The following is a 12,308-nucleotide window of genomic DNA, read 5'->3' as shown; positions in this document are numbered from 1 at the left end:
TGTCTAGTGACTGGGAGAATTCTCTTATCAGCTATTAGCTCAGCGAGTCTCCATTTTAGTCCTGTAGTATCCCCCCCAAGAAAAGCATTACACAAGAGACAGAAATTTACATTTCCATGAAAACCACTCCATGTCCTTTAGCGCTATACAGAGAGCTGGGGTGTTGCTCCTAATACTGTGCAAGGGGGCAATAAACCTGTTCTCTTTGGAGAGATTACAATAACATGGGGAGGGGGAACAGTAGCCAAATCATTAAGTGCTTTGGGTGCAGCCACTTCAGGATACACCATTCTATCAACTAGTCCCTTATAAAATTCAACATAGTTTTTGCATTTCATTGACACAAAACAGCTGAAATACAACTGCAGTAAAGCAATCATTCTAATGGCACAATAAATTCTAGCAATTGTTACTGGACCATCTTGAGTAACCAATTGAATAGGAAACACCAACATTACAAATACTTACATGGTACTGCTGCAACAGTTTTCCAACCAGGGAATTGATGGTGGCACCACCAAGTGTTCTGGGCATGGGAAGAGAGGGAAAAAAAGAGCCAGGGGTGTTTTTGCCCCCAGTTGTTACCCAGTGACTCCCTGCTGGAAAGTACACGTGCGGATGTCAGGTGAGGATAGAATGTAGGTTGGCTTTGATGCTCCACTCAATAACCGGCCACTCTCTTGGCTCACACATTAAGAATGACCACTTGGCTAAAGCACTGGACATCCTCCAGCCGGCACAACTGTAAAATCAGCACAAATCACAGTCTTCAAGAAAAGAGGGTTTTTCAAAAAAAGTGAAAATTTTGGGAGTGGGGGGGAATTCCATGCACGTCTGGTACATTCTTACCTACTCTCAAACTATCCCATATTCAATTCTCAGGATAACCTCCTAATTAATCATTCAAAATAATTAGGGAGTGATGAACCAGATTTATTAATTCTCAATTTGTTCTAATTAGCACTGTAATATCACCCAAGAACTACAGCCTCAGGGATTCATAATAACAATCAGCTTTACAGCTTACAGTAAAAAGGATTCTGCAAAATAATCAACTCTGCTTTCAAGTAATGTTCCACTTTCTAGGAAAATAAGTTAACAAAGCATTATTTTGTTTTGGCATTGTAAAAAACATTTTTTTGTCTGTCCTGAAAGAAGTTGCAACTCAACCCTGCACTTGATGAATAATTGTGAAAGCAAAGTTTGTAGTAATGTATTGTACTTGTGAAAGGATTCAACACAAAGAATTATGTACCACTTTCAACATTCGTTTCTAATTATTATCGATCTGTTGGCAATAGAAAAGGTTTACTTCAGAAAAGACCATGTGCTTGATTGATAGGTTGTTAAAGGCCCCTTTACTGTCTCTATTTATGGCCTTTCATGTAGAAATAACCCCCTTGCATTTCTACGCCCAGACATTCTTAATGCTTCATTGGCTTCAAGTCCATTCCCTATACCATTTGACCAGATGCTGGATGCAATGCTATTTGATGTTTTACAAATCCCAGTTATATTGAACAGATTACCAGATAGGAATGAGAGGCCAATGCTTTTATCACACATATCATTGCTTTCCTGATCCGAAGCCTTTGATGTATGTCCTTGTTGAAAAGCTTGTTGAAAAGTGTTTTGAAAGCCTGACAACGCTTTAAGCTCAATATCATCCATCTAGCTTTTTTATTTAATAATCTAGATATCTATTCACAGTACAATGTCTTCGATCCTGAAACTCATACTTCTCCAATGCCATCAGTGCCATTGAGGAAAAAACAGAATTTGCGAGAACGGAGTTCATCACATTACTGTGTTTGCAGGCTTTCAAATGTCTTTGTTTAAAAGGGGTACAGTTAACCCTTTCCTTCAAATGTCTTTTGTTAAAAGGGTTTTGAACCCTACAGGATGGAGTAGTGCTCCAGGAATTTTAGCTCCAGTGAGTGTTGTCAGGCAATTCAATAGTGCAAGGTATCCCGGTGGAGCCAATCCCACCCTCAGCTGACACACACAAAGGTGCACTTTCTAGACGGGGGCCACTGGATAGCGATCATGAGTATGAATCTTGGCCAATTTTTGTCCTCTCTCCTTAGGGGCACTGAAGTAGTTGTAACATCCCTACTCCTTAGTGGACTTTAAAGGTTCTCTGGCACTATTCAAAGAAGAGCAGGGAATTTCCCCAACATTCCTCCCTCCGCCAATGCCACCAAAAAAAATGATTATTTTAATATTTGTGAAATGTTATTGATGTAGAATAGCTGCTCTTTCTGTCTACATTGCTGTAATTCATTGTATGAATTGACTTGAGACATTTTGACATGACAAATATTGGATCAATGCCAGTATCTCGCAAGCGTACATTTATAAAAGTGCGTTTTAATCTTCAGCCTACTGAAAACCTGAAAATCAATTTAAATTTGTTGTGAAAATCATTAGCAGGCTGAGAGTTAAATATATTTGTGTAAAGCTGAAGCCTCATCACAGAAACATCCTGGCAATGAGCAGAATACTCCTTTTACCCAATTATTTGAAAGAAGGAAATACAATCCAAGGGTTAGACTACCACTACAGTCAATGGGTGAAAATCTAACTGAAACAGTGTGCTATTGTTAAATGGCAATAATGTATCTTGTAAGCAAAGTAGTCATTAATTACCTTCCAACATCTGATCTGCATTAGTTAATAAAGAAGTTTAAAACTATTCCACTGAGCACCTTAGCATTTGATCACTTTCTACTGAAAATACAGTCAATGTTGTTCTTTGAAAAAAAAACTAATTGGCACTCAACACAAGGAATCGCAATACTTGATTAACTATGTGAAAATATAATTTTGTTTCTAATTTTGATTTAACGATTACAGTGTATCCTGGTGGGAAGAGAGGTTAGGAGAAATTTGTTTAGGCAGAGAGTTGTTGGAGCATGGGATGCTTTGCCACAGTAAATAGTTGAGGCAGAGATCATTAGGTCGTTTTTTTAGGAAAAATGGATAAATATTTGAAGCAGAAGAAGATATGGGGCTACAGGGAGAGGGCAGAACATTAGGATTAGTTTTGGACTGTTCTTGCAAAGAGTCAGCATAGACACAGTGAACAGAATGGCTTCCTTCTTTGCTGTAAACTTCTATGGTTCTAAATATGATATTAAATAAGGCCTGAAATTACGATTGTGCCCTGGATGAAAGTGGGGCAGATCAATTCACAGGAGACCAGAAAATGGGGCGGAATATGGTTCTGCCGGCATTCTGCCCCATGCTTTCTGTTCTGCCGTTTTCCAGTGGAGTGGGCCATGGATGGATCTTCTGCCTACTCCCTCATATCAAGGGGAGGTGTCTGGGGAGTTCCCAAGCTACCCTGGGAATTCTACCATTTGCACCTTTTGTAGGCTTCAGTGGAACTCATGCCAGCTGAGACTAAGAAAGGCAATCAATCCTGAAGGAGGTCAATTACCTTCCACAAGAGGCCTGCAGGCTCCTTTGGGAGCAAAATAACTAAAAAGAATGCTTTTCTCTGGTGCCTCCGCTATTGGAGCAGCATGGCATTCTGCTGGCAGTTCAAGGTGACATCACTGATGCGTCCTTGCAAGCACAGGCAGCCTGGTCTGGCCAAGCAGATGATCAATCTCTGGGATTTTGGATGAGGTCTCCACCTTAGGTGGTCGGGGTTCCGCCAACAGAGTGGCCCCCCAGAATTTCAGGCATATAGTGTAACATAGTTGAATCCAAAATTGATGCATGTAGACAATTTGCAGTGTGCCCTACCTAAATAGGTAGCCTGTGGCAGTTCCGATGTAACAGTCGATGACAGCACCCAACAATCTACTGATATCACAGCTTCATCATACATATTGCATTACTACCCCATGTAATTATTGGTATGTGCTAGGCACTCTACCTTCAAACTGGTAGACTCACATTGCTAAGTAGATTTAAAGGCATGTGGCTGGGTAAAGCAAACTACACAAAGAACTAATTGCACCTATGCACTCAACACCCTGTGTACATATCTGCATATGTGCACTTGTATTACAAATTTTGACCAAAATCAAAGTGTTGCTGACTAGGGTAAGGAGAACTCTGCTTCCATAAGTGAGATGGCATTATTTACTAACCTTAGCTGCACTAGCAGCCTTACTAGAACAAAGGCATAGGAGACCAAGTTTTAATCCCATCATCAATATCCCATCATCACTCATACTTACATTTCCCTGATATGGTGACTTTTGCCAGTCTTGATTCGGGTCTCCAGGTGGTAGAGAGAAATTAGGGGATAGCAAGTCTTCCCTTTCTCATCAGGCTTGCATTTTGACTGATTGACCAAGGAAAAACATTGGTATTTTTGGAGATATGAGATGGAATGAAGAGACTAGCTGTAGACTCCAAGAAGATATCAATGGGTTGGTGGAGTGGGCGGAAAAGTGGCAAATGGAGTTCAACCCGGAGAAGTGTGAGGTAATGCACTTAGGGAGGGCAAACAGTAAAAGGGAATACACAGTAAATGGGAATATATTGAGAGGGGTAGAGGAAGTGAGAGACCTTGGAGTGCATGTGCACAGGTCGCTGAAGGTGGCAGTACAGGTAGATAAGGTTGTGAAGAAGGCATACGGAATGCTCTCCGTTATTAGCCAAGGTATAGAATACAAAAGCAGGGATGTAATGATGGAACTGTATAAAATGCTGGTAAGGCCACAGCTGGAGTATTGTGCACAGTTCTGGTCATCACATTGCAGGAAGGACGTAATTGCTCTGGAGAGAGTGCAGAGAAGATTTATAAGAATGTTGCCAGGGCTTGAAAATTACAGCTACAAGGAGAGATTGGATAGGCTGGGGTTGTTTTCCTTGGAGCAGAGGAGGCTGAGGGGTGACTTGATTGAGGTGTACAAAATTACGACAGGCCCAGATAGAGTAGACAGGAAGTACCTGTTTCCCCTAGCGGAGGGTTCAAGAACTAGAGGATATAGATTTAAGCTGATTGGCGGAAGGATTAGGGGGGACATGAGGAAAAACTTTTTTACCCAGAGGGTGATGGGTGTATGGAATTTGCTGCCTGAATTGGTGGTAGAGGCAGGGACCCTCAACTCTTTTAAAAAGTACCTGGACCCGCACCTAAAGTGCTGTAAGCTGCAGGGCTACGGACTGGGTGCTGGAAGGTGGGATTAGAATGGGCACCTGGTGTTCTTCGAGCCGGCGCAGACACGATGGGCTGAATGGCCCCCTTCTGTGCTGTATCTTTTCTATGGTTCTATATCTGCACCAGAGACTGTCCCATAATCTCCAGACCAACAAGCAGAGAGGATTAAAATTTGAGAAGGAACACAGGATAAAAATGGAAAATAAAAGTACTTAGATTTGCTAATTTGAAAGTGGATCTGTTGCAATGCTGCCTACGCGCTGTGCTTAGCAAACAAGCTGAAAGCAAAAGATTAGAAAAGATGCAGGTTGAAGTCCTGCTCCACTCAGATCCTAATATGAGTCATGCCAGGCATGGAGGTGCTGAATGGAGATCTCAGCATATCCCAGCAGGGGGAAGGGAAAATTGGAGAGGAGAGAAATGACTCAGCAATTCCTGGCACCTCCTGGCAGCTGGCTACAAGGAGTATTGGCAGCTCCCAGGGAACAAGTCTTGCATCTGCTTTCTTGGCTGTAGGATTCAGATGAAGTGAACTAAAAAAAAACTGGGAAACACACGCAAAACACATTTCTCCTCATAAAAATAAAGCTTAAAAAAATGCAATGAGATTTAACTCCCAGCATGGGGTGGGGGGGGAGGGAAAATTGGAGAGGAAGGGGCTAATTTTCGGAGTTGGGTGCACATCGAGTGGGCGGTGGTCAGAGTGATCGCGCTGCCTGTCCGATGGCACCAATAGGAACCCTGTACTATTTTCACGATCGGGTCTCATCTGCACAATTTCAGAGAACTGCTCGCGTTCAGCAAGCAATGACAATCAGCTCACTGATCGAGGTGGGGGGAAATCGACAGTTCCTCTGCAGAGCCAAGCTGGAAGTATTCCCTTAAGGTGGGGGGGGGGGGGGAAATCAATTCCTAAAGCTATACGCATTCTGAAACACTATCTTATGTTCATTACTTTCCACCAAAGTGCAGTTTCCGCACTGATGCCACATAAATCATGCAAAAAAACCTAGAAAAGCATAAATGATCTTTGTCAGGTCAGACAGTGGTACATTCCTTGCATCTTATGTCATCTTACATTGCGCTCCCTGACCAAAAGTCACTAGGCAGATATTGTCAGCAACAATTCATGCTCATCTTACCTCAACCCTTGCTCCTTTACTCCTGAATCTTCTATCTTTCTTTCATCTATCCACCTATTCTTTTTCATTTGCTTAATTTATTTTGTGCCTTCGTTCTATTTATCTATTTTCCTACCTTACAACAGTGACTACACTTCAAAAGTACTTCATTGGCTGTAAAGCGCTTTGAGGTCCTGAGGTCATGAAAGGCGCTATATAAATGCAAGTCCTTCTTTCCTTTCTTTAATCTAAATACATATTTATCTATCTAGCCATAATCACTTTGTTATTCAATTATGCCCCATCAATTAGAATAGTTCTAAACACTATCCTCGGTACAGGTGGAATTAAAACTATGCAAGGGTAACAAATAGTGCCTGATGTACCCCATGATCTCCTGCTACCAAAGGAAAGAAAGACTTTTGGGAATATTATGACTGATAGAAAAATGTCAAACATCACAATAGCTAAAGACTTTTGACATGTATCCACACAAAATTGTGACCGTGCATACATTTTTTATACTTCAATCAGTAATTTAGTTCCACAATTTTTCATGGCTTCTGTTGATTTCTGTTCTTCGGACTTGAACTTTCCTTGCTGTGCATTAGTCCAGTTATGGGAAAGTGTCATCAGATATTATTTCAAAGATTTAAAGGGGAAATGCTTCTACAAAATTGCCCCTTAATGGTAAATATTACAAATAAAGATATCTTTACAGTTATCAGTATTGTTCAGTCATCCCCCTAGAAATGCTGGCTCGAGACAGTCTGGGAGCAGACACTTTTTATAGTGTTCCCTCTGCTGCCATGACATCAGAAAATTTAGCTCCAGTGAAATCATGAAGTTCATACCATCATAGCAGTAAGGAATACCACACAAATACCTGCTCCTGGCTGACAATAGCCAGCACAGAACAGCGTAGCAAGAGATGACTGCAAGACACCTGTAAATGTACAGATATTGAGGTAGGCTTTAGCTTTCACCTCCGGATGGAAAACTGACGGTAGTGGATCGACTGCCCATTATACATGTTACCTGATTTTCCTTTCTTTGAAAGTAAATGGAAAGAAAATTCAGGTGTAGTGTGTAATGGGCAGCCGATCCACTACCACCAGTTGTCCGCCCGCCAATGAAAGTTAAAATCTACCTCATCATCTTCCGGATGTTTTAGATTATAATTCCCCCAACATTCTTCCCTTCCTTTATTTTTAAATGAAAGATATAGTTAATCAGATATAGTTAGATTGGCCCTGACTTTTACGGGGAGGCCGGGAGGGAGCGGGGTGATCGTAAGCAGCTGGGAAACCCGGAAATGTGGGAAAGGCGGAAGTCCTGCCAAATTGTGACCGTGCATACATTTCTTAGATCTCAATTCCAGATTGAAGGCTGGCAGGCTGCTGGGTTAGAAGGCCTGCTGTACGACGCTGCAGCAGGGGACCGGAAGAGGAGGGAGGGAGGGAGGGAGGGAAGGATAGATCGCACGGGGTTGGGGGGTGGTTTGGGAGAGATAGCCGGGGTGTCGGCAGTTCATGGCGGTGGGGAGAAACATTGGATTGCAAAGGGTTAGGCAGATAGTGGAGGATGGGGGAGAGATTGGCGGCAAGTTTGTTGAGGGGAAGCACTCCTGCTCCTCTTTTTTTTATTCATTCATGGGATGTGGGCGTCGCTGGCGAGGCCAACATTTATTGCCCATCGCTAATTGCCCTTGAGAAGGTGGTGGTGAGCCGCCTTCTTGAACCGTTGCAGTCTGTGTGGTGAAGGTTCTCTCACTGTGCTGTTATAAAGGGAGTTCCGGGATTTTGACCCAGCGGCGATGAAAGAACGGTGATGTATTTCCAAGTCGGGATGGTGTGTGACTTGGAGGGGAATGTGCAGCTGGTGTTGTTCCCATGTGCCTGCTGCCCTTGTCCTTCTAGGTGGTAGAGGTCATGGGTACTAGCCCACAAGCAGTGCTGGTAAAGCACTTACTTGTTGGATTCAGCAGTTCTCGCCTTCCCTGGGAAACCCGGCTTGGAGCTGTTAAATCCAAATGGCAGCTAAAATCTAAGGCTCGCAGCCTTATTAACATATTCTAATTACCAACCTGCCTCTCGAGAGTGGGTTACTTGCCTGCCCCCGAACCACCAGGTTAAACCGGAAATAGGCCCGTTTTTAGCGGGTTGGAGTCGGGTTTACCATTTTTAAGAATCTAACTCCTCCACCACCCCCCCTGCCCCTCTCCCGCCCATCCTGGGGGGTTAAATTTCTGCCCATTGTTTCCCATCACTTACAAATAGAATGAGAGAACTCTTTGACATTTTCAAAGATTCATTCAGACACGTGGGGATTTCAAATCTCAATTTAATTCTTACTTACTGAAAATCTGTGCATTTTTATATATAACATAATGTCTGGTTTTGTAATGAGTCACCCCTTGGCAAAAGTCCCAATGTTCAACAACATCATTCTTAGTGCAGTGCCATTAATCACATTGACTGAAATGAAAGAACAGTTTGTCTGTTGCCTCACTCTGTTTGTCATACACAGCATCTTTATGCAACAAATTGTGAGAAAAAGTATCTAGGTCATGTATAATCATTAACGGTGTTGAATATTTTGAAAGTTATTACAAGTGCATCATCTTCTTCCCTTTGAAATATATTTGTTGCCAAAGTTGCTACATATTTAATATCTGGTAGGTTTAACAAAAGTTCCAAATGTTTGGACTTTAATTAAAAAAAAAACAAGCCATGCATTTATCCAGTTAGGGATGTCAGTATAACGAGATTACCACATGGTTCCATTTAGGAAAATTCTGCATTAGTCACAAGTTCTCACTTTCAACAAAGTTTTTCACACTTGAGCAAAAACAGATCTACTCCGAATGTTAAATGAATAACTGACACTAAAATATGGGAGACAAGGGAACTCTCAATATGGGTAGACTTAATCCATGAAAATCCACCTCTTTGTGTGACTGTGGTTAATTGATGAAGAAGTCACACTTCATTTAAGTAATATGATCCATTTTTCTCGATAGGTTCAACCGATCACAGCTGAGAGATTATATCACTGGGCTGTCCCAGAGTTTTCTGTACCACGAGCTGACAGTACTATAAAACTGTACGCTTGGTGCAGGCTTCATTGGGATTGAATTTGACTGGAGGATAAGACTGGCATCTCGCTGCTGGCCCCATCCCATAGAATATGGCGCTGAAGGCTTGTGTACGCTGGTCCCTGCTCATTTTCTTCTTCCTTCCGTTTTGCCTATGTCAGGAAGAATACTCGGAGGTGAGCGTGAAAGGTATTGCAAACTTGACAAAAGTAGTTGAAAACCGTGAAGCTTCCAGGTATTTAAAGAGCGAACAGCCTGAAGCTGCAAACCACACAGGTGGGTTAAACTCCAGACCGACCTCAGCTGACAAGACAGGAAAAGTACAAAAAAAGCCGAAAAGAAACAAATTTGAAACTAAGGTGATAGAACAGCCAACTCCTAATAGCATCCAGGTACTCCAAACTGATTTTATACACAAAGATAGTAATAGTCCTGAGGCAGTTTGGCTTCGACTGGCTTAAACTGGAACAATTTGAATTTTAGGATAACAAAGTTTAGTTGATTTTCAGTTAATGCTTGAACTTCCTGTCTCCTCAAATTCCATTAAGAATTTTGTTGAAAGGGAAAAGAGAAACGTCTTTGAATGTTTATTACAGCTCCAGTCATTAATTTCTTCTGTTGCTTGTAAAATAAATTAAAACCAACTGTTGAAACAGGATTGAACACTTTTCAAATTGAATAGTCATGTGTTTCATATTTAACTCTTATTAAAAAAGTACAATTTAAAATACATTTCCTTTCCTATTTCCTAAATTATGGGGCAGTTGAAATTTATAAATTAATTTTCTCTCATTATATCCTCCCTAAATTTAATGATGGAAAATATATGAGAATTAATTAGAATTTTAATTTGTTACAACCCTTATTGGAAATGTTAGAAGTTACAATTTTAATATTTGAATCAGATATGATTATCTATTGTCAGTCTAATTTGAACAGGGTTGTAGGTGGTAGGGTGAGGAGGGATCAATTATTTTAACAATATCAAATTAGACAATGTACTTCCAGAAGAAATGGTAAGGAATTCAAGGGACTCTACAGACTCTGAATGTTTCAGTTATGATATAGTCTAAATTATGCACTGCATAATTACTTTAATGGCAACTTTTCTCTATGATAATACAGCAGTGATTTGTCTCACAAAAATTTGCATTGAGCTGTGACGTAAATGTTATTAATATAAATTAGATACTTAGCTCAGGCAAAATGGAAAATGTTTAATGAATTGCATAGCAGCTGTCAAATTATACTGATATATTCCCATCAGCTACCTTTTTTTCATTTTTTCAGTAAATGTAGTATTGTATCCAATCGAGTAATATAATAAACAGACCCCGATCTTATACATGAGCCTCCAAATAAAACAATGGTCAGAATGTAACTGTTTTTGTCAAAATAGAGCAAATAACATAAATAAAAATGACACTTCAACCTGTGTGTGTCATAGGAATTTCAGCACAGAAGTAGCTCATTTGGCCCATCATGCCTGTACTGGTGCTAGCTCCATTTCAGAGCTATCTACTACAGTGTAACTTCCTTGTCTTTCCTCATACCCTTTAATATTTTTCTTCTTGAAGTTTTATCTAATTCCCTCTTAAATATTGTAACTCATTTGATTTCAATATACTGTGGCAATGCATTTCATATTCTAACACCATTGTGGAGGCACATCATCACAAAGACTACAGCAGTTCAAGGAAAAGGCTCATCACCATCTTCTCAGGGCAACCTGGATGGCAATAAATGTGTCTTCCACAACCCGAGAACAAGTATAAAAACAAATCTTATTAACTAAATAAAAGTTGTGTCATAAATCTGCCAAAAGCTTGACTTATGTAAAAGAGGAAGTTGCATAGGTTTGAAACTGTGATGATTATGGATCCTTAAGGTAATGTTTTATTCTGTAGTTGATTTTTCAGATGCCTGTTATGGTAATAAATATATTTTTGTTTATGTTCTGATTGTTCTGAATCTATACTTCAAATTTTATTTCTTTTATTATATATTTAAACATTCCTTAAATATTAGCCATGTGATGGAAATATATGCTGGATAATTAATCCCATGTATCTTAAAAACTGTATTATGACATGTTATAAAAGGCTGATTAATTTTGGTTACCTGATTGCCATGACCTCTTCACTTATGCTATAAGTGTGTCCTGAATCAGAAAATCCGGGGGTGATTTTCAATTGCTGGCCAGCCATTTCTTGCCCGACAAACACTTCTCCAATCAATAAAAACACTGAGAAGATTCTAACATTTTGTAAAAATAAAATAGCTACCAGTGTGATATAATATTGACATAACTAATTTACCTGAACCATGGGATACACTCTTTTTCTCTCCAAGAAACAAAGTCAAAAGTAATAAAAAGGAAACTTGTTATCCTAAAATCAGATCAGTTGCCTTTAGTGACTTTTTTGGCTGGTTAATTTAGATTGTTGCTAAAGTACTAAAGTAAACTTGCAAATTAAGAATTCATTTTCTTTTTTGAGGAACAACATGAGGTTGTGGATAGGCCTTCTCATTTAGAATGTAGCCAGTGCTGTCACCGAGGAGAGACTGGTCCCCGTGGATGGCCTGGTCCTCCTGGCCAATCTGGAATTCCAGGTAAGTCATTATTGTATTGTTTTTATGTTTCTTTTTTCTCCTCCAATTTTGTCATCTCCTTTCCTCCTGAAGTTAATTATTCTTGCTGGGGTATCATTCCACAGGGGCCAGTAGATGCTTCAGTACCTCACCCAAAATACCAGCAGGCCATTCAATTCTGGGAGATCAGGGGCTTGATTTTAGCACCCGCTATTGGGTGCGTTCTCGGCGGGGGGGCCCCGAAAATCGGGAAATCCAGGAGCGAGACCGGATCCCGCCTCAATCCCGCCCACTTTCGGGTTCCCCGCTGACGCGCCGGCGTGCGCGCGCAGCCCCCGCTGGTGGGAATCCCGCAGGCAATTAAAGCCAGCGGGAT

The 12,308-nt window shown here is 40.8% G+C and overlaps 1 protein-coding gene across 2 annotated transcripts in view; it reads left to right on the top strand.

The window, feature by feature from the left end:
- The first annotated feature begins 9,365 nt into the window (after nucleotides 1-9,365).
- Nucleotides 9,366-12,308, top strand: part of LOC137325582 (complement C1q tumor necrosis factor-related protein 3-like) — a 52,817-nt gene continuing 49,874 nt past the window's right edge. The window contains exons 1-2 of one of the 2 annotated variants that reach the window (XM_067990923.1): nucleotides 9,366-9,516; nucleotides 11,839-11,953. In XM_067990923.1, the coding sequence (XP_067847024.1) occupies nucleotides 9,433-9,516; nucleotides 11,839-11,953 (199 nt within the window). In that variant the 5' untranslated portion in view covers nucleotides 9,366-9,432. Of the gene's footprint in view, nucleotides 9,733-11,838; nucleotides 11,954-12,308 lie in introns of both variants that reach the window. The other variant, XM_067990883.1, reaches the window with a different exon arrangement.

The sequence above is a fragment of the Heptranchias perlo genome, chromosome 1 (genome assembly GCF_035084215.1).
Source record: "Heptranchias perlo isolate sHepPer1 chromosome 1, sHepPer1.hap1, whole genome shotgun sequence".
NCBI classification, from domain to species: Eukaryota; Metazoa; Chordata; class Chondrichthyes; order Hexanchiformes; family Hexanchidae; genus Heptranchias; species Heptranchias perlo.
Note: the sequence above shows the minus strand (reverse complement) of the source record. Positions and strands in the feature narration are given on the sequence as shown.